Raw genomic sequence first — 13,860 nt, forward strand, 5'->3', positions numbered from 1 at the left:
AACAATAATTATCATGGAAGTATCGAAATCAGAGAGAAAGCTATCATGATACTTGAATTGTAGATAAAGTAGCTATTATCAAGGAAAAACGCAAGGCAGCTCATTATCAATAAAAGAGCTGGGCTAATTTAAAGTGAAAACCGTTGGAGTTTGAAAGTGGTGTGAAAGCTTATGTTAAAGTTTCCCCTATGAAAGGAGTGGTTCGATTCAGCAAATCTAGAAAGATAACTCCAAGATATGTCGGACCCTTCGAAATACTGAGGAAAATGGGAAACCTAGCTTATCCGCACGGGTTTTACCTCCAGACAGGTCAAGGATTGACAATGTCTTCCACATCTCACAGCTAAGGAAGTATGTCTCATATCCAAGTAGCATTCTGAAAGTTGAACCGCTACTAATCAAAGGAAATGTGAACGAGGAAATGAAATATGAAGAAGTCCCTATTCGAATAATGGATACCAAATACCAAGTGCTGAGATGACGAACAATTTCATATGTCAAGATACAATGGTCAAATCATATGGAACGAGAAGCAACTTGGAAATTTGAAGAACGTATGCGCACTCGGTATCCTCACCTCTTTAAAGATTTAGCTAACTCAAGTTTCGAGGATGAAACTTCCAATAAGGAGGGTAGGATGTGAGAACCCGGATTTTTCGAAGCAAAGCACCTCAAAAAGCTCGGAAAGTAGCTCAAAAAGAAGCCGAGGCGATGCAAAACCTTGAGAATTGAGGGTACGTCACTTGGAAAAGAAACCCTCAGCTCATAAGCTAAAACCCTCAGCTCAAGGAAACTCCAAGATTCTTGGAAAAGAAACCCTTAGCTCAAAATCTAAAACCCTTAGTTCAAGGAAGTTCATTCATTCTTGGGGAGTAAACCCCTAGCTCATGAGCTCGATCTTTCAGCTCGAAGAAGCTCATCCTTTCTTGTCCTAAAAGAACCAAAATGGAGCAAGGAGAAGAGCTAAAGGATTGGACAAGTTTAATGTGCAAGAAATGACCTTTGAGTTAACCAAGAAGAGGAGCTAAAGGTTTGGACAAATTAATTATGCAAGAAATAACCTTTGAGTAAACTCATGAAGGAGCTAAGGGAGGAGCTAAAGGACTAAGACATATTAATGATGCAGGAAATGACCCTTTAGAAAACCAAAGTGACAATTAAGGAATGCATGAGATTTTGAGCCATCATAATGATCACATTCAAACCTTTTCTTGGACCCCAAGTGTTGACCAAGGTGGCTAGGTGGAAAGCCTTTTTGGCACCTATAAATATGGCATCTAGGTTGAGAGAAAACACACCACCAAGCCTACAAGAAATTTCGGCTCTTTCCCCCTCACCCTAAACCATTCGGCCGAGCAAGCAAGAAGAAAGGAGGAAAGATTTTCATGCAGTTCAGAGTTGTTTTTCCGTGTCGAAATGCTGCTGAATCGAAGACATAAACTGCTCAAGTTTTACATCGAAGTGCTGCAGAAATTTCGAGGGACAAATTCGTGCCAAAGTTTGCATTTTCGAATCTACCTCCAAATCAGTAAGTGGGCTTTTGTTATATATTCGTTTGTATTTTTAAAACTTGAATATGTATTTCATGACATGCATGTATGAGTGTCTTCATTTTCGAAAATTTCTAAGCCATTCTGTTTAAAATTTCGATCGATTATGTGTTCTCTTCTATGCTTCGAAATTCGTTGATTCCGCTGTGTCCGTATGAAAACTCTGAAATCTGAAAATCTGAAAAGTTCTGTCTGTTACTTCTGAATTCTGTTTGCACTGTTACGATTCGAATTTGAAATGGGACGAGAATTGTGATTCTGTCTGGCCCCCATTGGTGGGTATAAAACCATGTTCTGTCTGGCCCCCATTGGTGGGTATAAAACCATGTTCTGGCCTCACCCCTTAGAGGACTAACATATTCGGGACAATTTGACCATGGAAATGAGATGAGTAACAGTGTTCTGTCTGTTCTGATATGTTCTGTTCCGAATATCTGTATTGCTTATGATTTGTTCTGAATCATTTGATAAGTCTATCCTTTGAATCGTTTCTGTCTAATTAAGTTAAAGATATTGATTTTGAAAGTTTGTTAAAGAAGAGTTCTAAGAAACTAAGTTCTATATGTATTTTTGGAATCGATCGACCCCCACTTGTTGAGTGTTTCCCAAAACACTCACCCCTTACAAATTTCAGATAAAAGTGATGGACAACTGGATGAGGAAGAGCAAAACACTCAGTTGGGCTCTTCATCAGTAGAGCACTTCAAATTCCGTCAGTCGAACTGATTTCACCCCTTACAAATTCACTCACCCCTTACAAATGCACTTCAAAACACTCACCCCTTACAAATTCCGTCAGTCGAACTGATTTCACTGATTCAGTTGCAATGATCAGTTGGGCTCTTCATCAGTAGAGCACTTCATCAATTGGCAGGGCTTTTAAAGGTCTTCTGGCTGGACAATCAGTTGAACTGCTCTTTCACTACAAAAAAACGGCTCGAATAGCGACGGTTTGACTCAATCCGTCTCTAAATTTGCGACGGTTTTTTTACACCCGTCGCTATATAGCGACGGTTTGACAAAAAACCGTCGCCAAATAAAAAGAGCGACGGTTTATTAATTCCAGTCGCGTTTTTAGCAATGGTATATAAATGGCGACCGTTTAACAAACCGTCGCCAATGATTGCGACGATGTTAAATACAACCGTCGCTATATAAAACAAGCGACGGTTTAACCAAGACTGTCCCTTTTTTAGCGACAGATTAAACTTACCCGTCGCTAATATAGCGACAGTTTAACATAAACGGTCGCTATTATTGCGACGGTTTATCTGCTAATCAAAATAAGCGACGGTGTTATAAAACCGTCGCTTCCCTAGCCACGGTTTATAGTCAACCGTCCCAATATAAGGCCAAGGTTAATTCTAAACCGTCCCAATACACGCGACGGTATTACAACCCGTGGCAAAATATTGCGACGGGTAATACTAAACCGTCGCCGATTGGAATCGGCGACGGTTAAATATCAACCGTCGCCGATTTAATTAGCGACGGTGTATAAGAAACCGTCGCCAATGATCGGCGACGGTTAAATAACAACTGTCGCCGATTTCTATCGGCGACGGTTTATTATAAACCGTCGCCGATTAGATCCGCGACGGTTAATGTGTATGCCGTCGCTATGATTCTACTATATATACCCAGGAGGTTCGTGAACATTATTCTCACTCGATTTTCGCCTATCTCTGGTAGTAACGAATCTCTATAAATTTTTGGAAGTTTCGGTTTTTAATTTTGTACTAACTATTTCGTATTTATTTTGTAGATTTGCTACTCGGTGTAATTTGTCATCGCGCAACATCAGGTTTTAAAGCTTGTTTTTTACAGAATTTAATACATGATTTTAATTTTTGCGTATAGTTTGTTTATTTGCGTAAATTTAATACATTATTTTTTCGTAAATTTTATATCATCGTGCACGTCAGGTGTGATTTTCATTAAATACCGTCGCTATATTAAGCGACGGTTTTTTTTAAAAACCGCCGATTAATATAGCGACGGTTTTTGTTATGCCGTCGCTTATTATAGCGACAGTTATTTATAAACCGTAGCTTATTATAGCGACGGTTTATAAGCTTATTATAGCGACGGTTTGTTATAAACCGTCGCTTAATATAGCGACGGTTGTTTATAAACACCGTCGCTTAATATAGCGACGGTATTTCATGAACCGTCGCTTGATATAGCGACGGTCTTGTTGAATAAAACCGTCGCTATAACAAGCGACGGTTTGTAAACTGTCGTTTTATGCATGCGACGGTGACTTTTGTTACGACGACCAAACCGTCGTTAAAACCGTCGTTTTAACCTTTTAGCGACGGTCAAATTTTTTTTTTTTTTTTGTAGTAGTTTGATATATCAGTTGATCTGATTTAGTTTGAGCAATCAGTTGGCACTTTTAGTTTGCGTCTCGATAGTTTAAGTTTTGGCTTGATAACTGATCAGTTCGAATCCTAATCAGTTCCAATTTCTGTGCACTTAGGTAAAATTATTAGAAACAAAATAACAAGTGTTGTTAACATCAAAATCAAGTGTGTGAACATGAAATGTTCCAACAAGATGCAATAGAAACAATATTAGCTTCTTTTTTATTTTGTATATGAACATCATGTTTGATTTGATTGATAGCTAAAGTAATTTTATCAATGCGATCTTTAAGAGAAACAATTTCTTCTTTTATTTTTGTAAGATACAGATTTGTAGAATTCTGTTTTTCAAGTATCTGATTAATATGCTTAACAGTTATGTCTAGCATATCATTCTCAAATAATTTTGAAAAAACAGTTAAATTTAAAACTTTATTATTTTTTCCTTTAATAAAATATTGCTGAGAAGGATAAACAGATTTTTAAATTTGTCAAGAATAAAGTTTATAATTTTTTCAAGAACAAAAATATAATCTATAATAAATATTTTAAAAAATTGAGGAACAAAATGTATTAATTTATTTTGGTTTTCACAATATTTTTATAAAATTCTGTAACAATATATTCAAATTCTTATTCAGAAAAACTTTTAAAATATCATTCTCTGAATGATTCCTATTTAGGTTGATAAAATTATGCATTGATCATCGCTCTAACACGAGATCCTTTAATAAAATTAATTTTTGATTTTTTATCCATTATATAGTAAAATTCATTTCTAAAACTGTATCAGTTTTTCTAATTTTTTGAAAATTACTTTGATGCACAATATTATTTTGATTGATAATTAAATCTTCTACTGTATCTTTTATAGTAGAATCTTTTATAGAAGATTTTATCTCTTCTCTTATTTGAGAAGTAGAGGCTCTAGAAATTTGTGGAATATCAATCATATAATCTAAAAGTGAAATAAAAGAATGACTAGATCTTGATCTGGCATAAACATAAGATGATAACAATCTTCTTTGTTAATTATTAAATTGTATTTAAACAGATCATTTATTAGTTTGTATAACTTGTTGTACATCTCAATTTATTATAGGATTTTAGGAATAACTTGTTCAATTATCCAATTTTTTGGAAATTCAATTTCTTCTCATTTTATAAATCTACGAGTTGTAATATTAGAACTATTGAAATTAGTTTCTATAAGAATATTTTCATTTAATTTTTTTATCTATTATTTTACACATATGATTCAGTGTAAATAATGGTTTATAATAAATACGATAACAAATACATATAACTTCTATTTCAGGAGTTTAATTATAATCATGTGTTTTAACCTTTAATGTTAAAGTATCTAATATATTTATGTCTGATAGAGATAAAGATAAATGGAGGTAAACATCAAAATATACTGGACCATAAGCCAGACTAGATTAAATTATTCTCATAAGAGATTGTTTCCAATTTAAATTTCTATCATCTCTTAAAGCTGCTCTAAAGCTTTATGATAAACCTTCATCAGTTAAAGGTCTAAAAGCAATTTGAATTAAATATGTATGAATAAATCTATAATTTTTCATATAAGGTAAGATATTTTTATTATTTAATAATCTAATAACTATTTATTTATTAAAAAAGATGATTCTGCATTTTTTTAACTAGTTTCTAATTTATAAACCCATTTGGATTCTATTCCATTTATTCGATAATAGTTTTTTAATATTAAATATATTCAAATGATTAGCAAGCTCTCCAGATAGGTTGTTGCCTTGGTAGGGTTTAGTTGAAGCAGCGCTGATGTGAAGACCCAATTGCTGAATTAAACCTCAATTTCTGATTCTCTCACTAGTGAATTAATTTTGCATTGGGCGCGACATGGCACGGAGGCAAATCCTGTTGTTGAATTCGCAGTTACTTTCAAACCCATTGAATTGCGCCTCCGGGTTCGCGAATTTTTCTTCCAAGTCGATCCGTTATATGGGTAATGATTCTATTGAAATGCGCAGTTTTAATTTAATGGCAAGTGGTGAATATGTTTACTCTCATTTTTCTGTTAAAAGTGCAGTGAAGGTGGGGATACCAGAGTTCTTGAATGGAGTGGGGAAAGGAGTTGAAAAGCACGTGGAGAAGCTGGAGTCTGAAATTGGGGACTTGAACAAACTTCTCGTCACTCGCACTATTAAGCTCAAGAGACTCGGCATTCCCTGCCAAGATGTAAGAACTATATGTGAAGTAAAAAGGTTATGCTTTATGGATTTTCATGTTTGCTTGGATGTATTTTTACGTTAGTACTGATATTTATTTGGGATTCGAGGTAGTGGGAGGTCTCGTGTGTTTCTTTAATTTACTTTGTGATTGATTGATTTTGCAAATTGCATGAGTGATTAACCTTGCTTATGCTTCGTGATTATTTACTCTATGCTTCTTATTTACGGTCTACTTCTATGATTTTGTTCACGGGCGTGCTTATAATTCGGATAGTAGTTTATTACGGCAGTAGGTGCACTAACGCATACATGTTTCCTGGATCCATAAGGTGCAAAGCGAGGCAACTGTTCCATCAAAGTAAGACACACTCAGCACATTGTATATATTGTGCTTGATGCTTTTAAAACGACTGGACAACGTTTAATCGATTTGATGTTCTTAAGTGATAAATGCAGATTGTGTCAAGTAACATATAACCGTGAATTAAATGTGAACAGACTAGTGATGTACTAAATCTTTTTTGTGGGTTTTGTTAAGATTAAGATGGTCAAAAGACTCATTGTAGAGTAGGATATCTCCAGCGCACTTGTGTTGATTTAAATTCATATCGTGATATGCTGGTTTAATAAACTTAGCACCTTCACTATAACCAGAAACACAATGTCATATAGGCGAAGGAACTCCAACATACATGTCACATTTTAAACATTAATGCTATCTATTTTCTTTATAACATACTAGGGACCGAAGCACACGCAACACGTGTGCAACGTGATATTGGATATTTGATAGGTTTCTTATTCAATTTATAAAATGAATGTTGGATATGTGTAATTTGATATGAATATTATAGTATGATATAAATCATACAACGAATTTTTAGCCCTTGCATCAATTTATACAATGACTTTTGGATATTATACATGAATGTTTAGGCAGTGTATTTATATGGAAACTTAGAAAATTGAGCGATTATTGAAAATGAACACCTAATACAAAAAAAAATAATTAATAACCTTGAATCATGTTTTCATTCCCTCACTTTCAGTTATTTGAGTCAATTGTTCAAAAATTTATGTAAATTTGGAGCAACATTAGACACATTCAAGGCTTGACTTCATAACTGAAGTCGACAAGTGTTATGTTATTTTCTCAATTCCTGTGCATATATATTTTTTTTTCGGAGAACATGAGCTAGGAATCTAACGAAAATTTATATTCTGCTTATCAATTGAAGTGGCCCTAGATTTCTTGGGTTTTGAAGAAAACCAAAGCCGTTATCCAGATATTCAATGTTTCTATGAAATTAACTAATTCACCTGTAATATGAGCAAAACAACTTCAGCTATTTAGTTCAAATAGTTCAATGGATTTGTACTCCAGTGCCAAATGTTTTCCCTGCCATGGTTGTGATTCATATTCTAGTCATATTTGACATCAAGGAGAAGGTTGATATTGTGAGTGCATTAGAAAATTTGGAAAATCTGACAAGTTAGGTCGTTGTCATGATAGTAGCCGATCTTTATGGCTTGCCTGATGTAAATTGTGTCTGAACAGTTACTTACACGAAGGTCCATATACTAGAAAAATAAAAATGTTTGATTGCTGAGTAAAATAAAGTTGAATTTAAAATTTTACTAGATAAATGATGAGGAACTTTGACAAATACTTTCTTCCTTATATATTTTTTTCGAGTTTGGGGTTGTTGAGGAACTTTACGAATATTATTCGTCTCCTAATTATTTTTGGGATTTGGTTGGATTTTTGAAAAAGGTGGACAAGGAACCACTAGAAATGTCTAATTTTTTACTAGTGACTGAACTTCTTTCTTGTTTTACTTTCAATTCTAGAAACTTTTCTGCTTATTTATCATTTTCAATTGCCGTGGATGTGTCAAGTCTTGATGCATCATCCTTGTAGAGACAACAATGCCAATTGCATTTATCAATTTTCTACCTATTTAACGCCAAGAATGAGGGATCTGTTTGTTAACACTGATATTTTATTATTTGAAATAACATTGTCTAGTCATCTAACTTTTTCATCAAGGTTCGTGACCCTTTGTCCATGTGATCTGACGTGAAAGTTGATTCATCTGTGGCTCTCTCTTATGTTTTATCAGAAGTTTAGGTTCTCTTTTGACTACTTTAGGATAAAGCTATTTCTATAGGGATACTATCTTGTTCATTATCCTACAAAATTTGGAAATATGAAAGATTTTTACCCTTGTTATTAGTTGGATTTTATTTTCTGATTGGGGGAGCTCTGAACATGAAATTGCATTCAATGACAAACATTTATTAAACCTTTTGATGTCTTCTAATGTCGTGGTATTAATAATCTGTGTTGTGCAATTCTATAAATTTTGCAGAGAAAGTTGATATTGAAGTTTGCCCACAAGTATCGACTTGGACTATGGAGGCCAAGGGCCGACCTTTTGAAGTCTTAAGGAGCAGCCATGGTCGCTGAACTTACCTTTTGTAATCCAAAACTAAAGATCTTGATATAAAAAAAAAAAAAAAAGCGATCCTTGAGACTCGAGTGCTGCACTTGTCTAATCTGAAATAATCATTTCCAAAGATCATGAACAACTTCAAGATATCTACTACCTCCTGTTAACATTTTGTTTGGATCATTTTAATTTGGATCTGCATTCTGTTTTTGCAAAACCAGATCCTTGCACCTTTTGTTTTGAGTTCGACCGACACTGCCAACGTGACACAAGCTTACTATTATACAGATACTATGATTTTAAATCAAGTTATGAAATAAATGCACTTGAGACATTTAGATTGGGCTTCAGTAGTTATCAGCTTCTCAAGTGCTTCCGGAAAATGTTGCGAATTTTACCTTCAATTCAGTGAGAAATTGTTAAATGTTCAGCTTGATGTGTGTAATAGCTGGTGTTGTGTATTTAGTTTTAACATGGTTCCCAGAACAAGTGTTAGAAAAATTAAGATCCCCAATATATATCATTGTGTTGCCTAACATTTTTTTTTTATAAAACGAAATTTTACAACCAAAAAAATTCACTCAATCGCCCGTTTTATCCATTCTACCATTTTTAGTAGAAAAAGATATAACAAATATTAAGATAGTTGCTCTTACTATGCCTGTAGGCAGTAGGATGGAAAAGGTATGCTTCTATAAATTGAGTCGATCATTAAACAACGCATGGGAAGGAGCACATTGTAAACTACGAGTAAAGAAAGTTGCGCAAAAAAAACTTAAACAGTATCTAATCCGGAAACACACGAGATCATCAGACTCGTTAAACGCTGGTCTAAAAACAACATAAAGGCGATTTTAGTTACAACTAACCAACACACGAGATCATCGGACTCGTTAAACGCTATTCTAAAAACAACATAAAGGCGATTTTAATTACAAGTAACCAATATTAGACTTGTTAAACGCTAGTCTAAGCTCCCCCAGATCCTTCATCAATTCATCTATGCAAAACTGTTGTACATAAAACAGATGTTAGTTTCACCGGTATCCTTTTATGGTGCGACTCTTCCAACTCTGTGAGCATTCTGACCATGTCCTCAGATCAATACAGCCTAAAAAGACAAAAACACCTATTGGAAAGTAATAAAACACCAAACACTTGCAAGCTTCCAAACAATATGATCAACAATTTATACACTAGTGCACTAAAAAAGTTGGATACACACACGAGAAAGAAATGGTGGACTATGGAGGCCTAAAAATGGGCAACTATCGTCGTTGATAGAAAGTGTCACCACATGAGGTGGTACGTGGTTGTGAGTTTATATCTCGAGGCAGCATTTAGCATTAAGGATTACAGCTTGATAGTTTTGTAATCTTGCCATATCACATGCCCAGTTTCCAAAATGCAACACCGTCACCGATGAGAAACCTTTGGTGTACAATAACACACTGGTTCTATCTGGTTATGAATCCCTTCAGTTTGAAGTGATTTCTATTCCCAATTTGAGCAGTTTCTCTAAGAATGTAAAATGACAAGCCAGCCATATCTTCATTATTCGTCTTTAACTGTTTGAGCTACACAGATGTTGGCATAATGATCATTTTACTTCACAAACATAACATACTCACACTCAATCATTTACACCAAAACTTCACGAATTATCCAATTCCACTTTTCCAGTTATGTTATGAGCACAAGGCCCAACAATATGTGAAACTATTCCAGTTATCTGGAAAGGCGTTGGCAAGAAAAAATCTGCACAAAGTCCATAGATGTTAACATTCATCAGAACACTGTCCAGATATATTAGTAAAGTAAGGTTGGTGAAAGCAAGAGATGGAGTGGGATCAGAGTCCTCTCGGACAAAATCAGATTTTACTTCATGTTTTTTGTTTTTTTTTACTTCATGTTAAATGTTTTGAGCACTCTTCTTTTCTCCACAAGGTAAATCAATAAATGAGATGTGATATCGGTATTACGTTGTTTTTGTTTCCATGGTTTATGCCATATCATAAGTCACTTTTGATCGAACACCAATTTACTATTCTCCTATATGCGTCTGTTCATGAATACTAGTAATTTGTATGTAAATCCATGCATGGGCCAGTAGCCCTTAACCCAAAAGATATCTGCCAACCTCTCATCGTTAAGTCCATGCCATTCAAATTTAAATATCTAAAGTTAAAAGAGAACGATCAAGAACTTACTCGGGAATTTGGTGAGGCAGTAAAATTGGCATCATGCACGTGAGCCCAGGAGACCTGAAAATCAACAATGGGAGATTACATCATGTCAAAAATACTAGACTAACAATAGTTCATCTGATATGTCAACATGTATAATATCAAACCTTCACAGGTTTCATCAAGTCCCTACCATCTTACCACCTTTTCTACCACTCCTCTTTCTTTATTCTTTGGGTTATGGAAACAACCTTGATATTGAACAATACAAAGAATTTGGATGTAATTGAATTGAAAAAAGACGAAGAGAATAGAGCGAATCCTAACTATACCGCAACACAACTCACTCCTAACCCAATTGGGACACTTGACTCCTAATTCTACTGCGACTCTTAAGCTAGATTTTCACAGTTATCCATGTTGCAACATATTTCATCTTGATCTGTCCGCGTGCTTCCTTTTGTTCCAACAAAATGTAAGTCAACTCTTAACACTTTGCAATTTTCATAAATGACAGTTCACATGGTTACCGCTTGAAACATGCAACAAGGCAAAATCAAAATTAAGTTGAAACAAAAAAATTAAAGAGTTTGCCGCTTCATGAATAAATAGTTGCAGGCCCATTACAACACCCTTAAACGGCACAATTGACCAGCCTTCTAGAGAGATTAAAGATTTAAACATATTCTCCTCATCTTATCCATGACTGAACGCTCTGGTTCATCCCGCAATATATATATATATATATATATATATATATATATATATATATATATATTGTTTTCTTTGCCTTCCAAATTTAACTTAGTTAATTCATTAAATTTAACAAGCTTCAAATATTTTTCCTTCTCACATAGGTATTTTGATTGACATCAAAACAATAAACATCAATAAAGACCCAATATAATTGTTTTATAGCTTAACATAGCAATGTGGAGAGGGGAAGAACTATGCAAATTTTCTTCAGAGGTTTTCTCAGTCATAAGTAAAGCTTAGCCTGATGCGGATAAGCATAATATGTGATTCTCAGATACATGCATTTTGATTCCAGACTTCTTAACTGAAAGTGATGTAAAGATGGATAAGATGTAGTCTTGTCAGCTATATGTACTCTCCAGCATTATGAGCTGGATGTCCTTTTGATTGAGTGGTTTATTGACTAATGTTTCTCGACTTCGAAAGCAAAACAAAATGAAGGGATAGAGTATCTAAATTCAGACATTATCCATATATTCAAGTATAAAGACTGAATGCAGGTGTGATGCAGTTTCACATAAGGCATCAGAAAATATGGAGTTTCCAATGTAGAGAAGAAAACTAAAAAAAAAAAAGAAATCAGTGTCAACGTTGTACCTTGAAATACAATCACCAAAAGGAAGATCACAGTAACCAACAAGGCAAAAAGATTACTAATCGAAGAAGATGCCTTCTCCTTTTTCATTTTCTTTAAGGTCCTGATTCTTTCCATCCTTTTACGTTTTAAGTTAAGCTCAGAGATTTCTTTCAGCAACTTCATATCAGAAGCATCCAATGAGGGGCCTCTAGGAGGTCTTGGTGGCTTTGGAGGCTTTGCAGGATTCTTCTTCTTTGACTTTTCCTTATCCAAAGTCTTGTCTTCCCTAAACCTACAGCAATGTGCCTCTTCCCCGTTGGCAGAAATCTCATCTGAATTTAATAACTTGTCATAGGAACTAGAACTATCACTACAGTTAGTAGATCCATAAGGCGATTCCACTCTAAGATTCTCGCACCTCATCCTCCCTGTCAGATTCTTCACATCTTGATCAATCATAACATTTTCTTTACGCACATCTTCCTCACTTGTTGTTTCTCCACTCTCCAAATCAATGTCCAGGTCTAAATCACTCCCACTCGAGTTCATCCCGTCCATACTCTCAAAACTCTTTCCTAGCTCAGAGGTCCAGAAAGCCTATAGATAGTTTTTCCCAAAGAAAAAAAAAAGGCAGAAGCTTTCACATTAGCCTAACAAACACCATACATTCCACTAAATTCTAATTCTACATCGAATCACGATCTCTGGGTTCTAAACACCACCCTGGATCAGAAGCATGAAACAAAACAAGAATAATTAACTCACAATACGGTAAAAAAAGCATCAAAATCAAATGTATGCCAAGTTCCTCACAGAGATAATTTCCTATCTTGAGACCAAATTATTTTTTGGGGAAATTCGAATTTAAACAAGAATCATGACAGGAACCAAAAAATTTACAGAAAATAAAATGAAGAAAAAAGTTCTTGGTAAATGCCGGCACATTTATCACCATTAGAATTTTTTTCCCAAGTCCCAAGATCAAAATTATAATCCAATTAAACAAGACACCGATTTGGGAAATTTCTTAAACCAACAAGCGGACAGAGGGGGGAAACACAATAAAAGACGCATCAATCAACAAAAAGTAGACCCTTTTCAACACTGATACAGATAAACTTCAAACTGGAAGAAATTACCGACCATATATTGATTTATACAAGCAGAATTCTTTCAATTTGCAATATTACATATTTCCTGCATGAACTTCTGCCTATGCGCGTCAATAATTGGAAAGGGACAAAAAAAAAAGACAGAGTAAACTATTCGACATACATGGATTCGCCGAGGAATGGAATAGATCCCAAAATTTTGAATGCTTGGATTTTGATGTGTCATGTTCTTGGATCTTTTCATTGTGTTTGCGACAAAGAGCTTGTGTCAGGATCGGGGCAAAGCCGTCCCAAAAAAAGACAGTTTAAATTTTGAATAGGTTTAGTCTATCGGATTGACCCAACCAACAATACAAAAAAATGGTTAGTTCGATTATGGGTGTGTGGGCAGTGCCCACACCCCATATGGGGTGGTTGAGATTCCACCTCATGGGGAAAAAAAAATTAAAAAAAAATAAAATTGGGCTAGAAAAAATTCTGGCCCTTGGATATAACCCTGCAGGCACTGCCTGCAGGGGTAGGATGAAATAATCCCAAAAAAATGGGTTGTGTTTTGGATTTAGACATTTAGAAGTTGGTCAAAATAAGTTAACCCGTGTTGAGCTTGTTTTGCAAATTCTACAAAGCTTATTGTGAAGTCCATC

The 13,860-nt window shown here is 34.8% G+C and overlaps 2 protein-coding genes across 5 annotated transcripts; one reads left to right on the top strand and one right to left on the bottom strand.

Moving 5' to 3' along the window:
* Window positions 1-3,223: 3,223 nt before the first annotated feature.
* On the top strand, window positions 3,224-8,923 carry LOC140810058 (uncharacterized). 2 transcript variants are annotated; one of them, XM_073167867.1, is made up of 5 exons: window positions 3,224-3,238; window positions 3,316-3,354; window positions 5,702-5,906; window positions 5,991-6,139; window positions 8,505-8,923. In XM_073167867.1, the coding sequence occupies exons 3-5, from the start codon at window positions 5,801-5,803 to the stop codon at window positions 8,580-8,582; spliced, it is 333 nt and encodes a 110-aa protein (XP_073023968.1). In that variant the 5' UTR covers window positions 3,224-3,238; window positions 3,316-3,354; window positions 5,702-5,800; the 3' UTR covers window positions 8,583-8,923. The 2 variants fall into 2 exon arrangements, with proteins under 2 accessions (XP_073023968.1, XP_073023969.1); XM_073167868.1 differs by lacking the exon at window positions 3,224-3,238 and having other exon boundaries at window positions 5,775-5,906.
* Window positions 8,924-9,317: 394 nt separating this feature from the next.
* LOC140810089 (uncharacterized) lies at window positions 9,318-13,528 on the bottom strand. 3 transcript variants are annotated; one of them, XM_073167897.1, is made up of 4 exons: window positions 13,380-13,528; window positions 12,125-12,827; window positions 10,796-10,849; window positions 9,318-9,714 (listed from the first exon to the last, which is right to left on the bottom strand). In XM_073167897.1, exons 2-3 carry the CDS (start codon window positions 12,660-12,662, stop codon window positions 10,827-10,829), a joined length of 561 nt encoding a protein of 186 aa, XP_073023998.1. In that variant the 5' UTR covers window positions 12,663-12,827; window positions 13,380-13,528; the 3' UTR covers window positions 9,318-9,714; window positions 10,796-10,826. The 3 variants fall into 3 exon arrangements, with proteins under 3 accessions (XP_073023998.1, XP_073023999.1, XP_073023997.1); XM_073167898.1 differs by having other exon boundaries at window positions 9,320-9,696; window positions 13,248-13,383; XM_073167896.1 differs by having other exon boundaries at window positions 9,321-9,696.
* Between the last annotated feature and the right edge of the window lie 332 nt (window positions 13,529-13,860).

This window comes from Primulina eburnea, chromosome 13 (assembly GCF_022965805.1).
Source record: "Primulina eburnea isolate SZY01 chromosome 13, ASM2296580v1, whole genome shotgun sequence".
NCBI lineage: Eukaryota > Viridiplantae > Streptophyta > Magnoliopsida > Lamiales > Gesneriaceae > Primulina > Primulina eburnea.

Coding starts and splice junctions, on each gene's coding strand:
- LOC140810089 (XM_073167897.1), bottom strand. CDS start 12,662: ATGGACGGGATGAACTCGAGTGGGAGTGATTTAGACCTGGACATTGAT. Junction 10,850..12,124: donor TTTGGTGATTGTATTTCAAG/GTACAACGTTGA, acceptor GTTGATTTTCAG/GTCTCCTGGGCTCACGTGCA.
- LOC140810058 (XM_073167867.1), top strand. CDS start 5,801: ATGGCACGGAGGCAAATCCTGTTGTTGAATTCGCAGTTACTTTCAAAC. Junction 5,907..5,990: donor CAAGTCGATCCGTTATATGG/GTAATGATTCTA, acceptor TTAAAAGTGCAG/TGAAGGTGGGGATACCAGAG. Junction 6,140..8,504: donor TCGGCATTCCCTGCCAAGAT/GTAAGAACTATA, acceptor TAAATTTTGCAG/AGAAAGTTGATATTGAAGTT.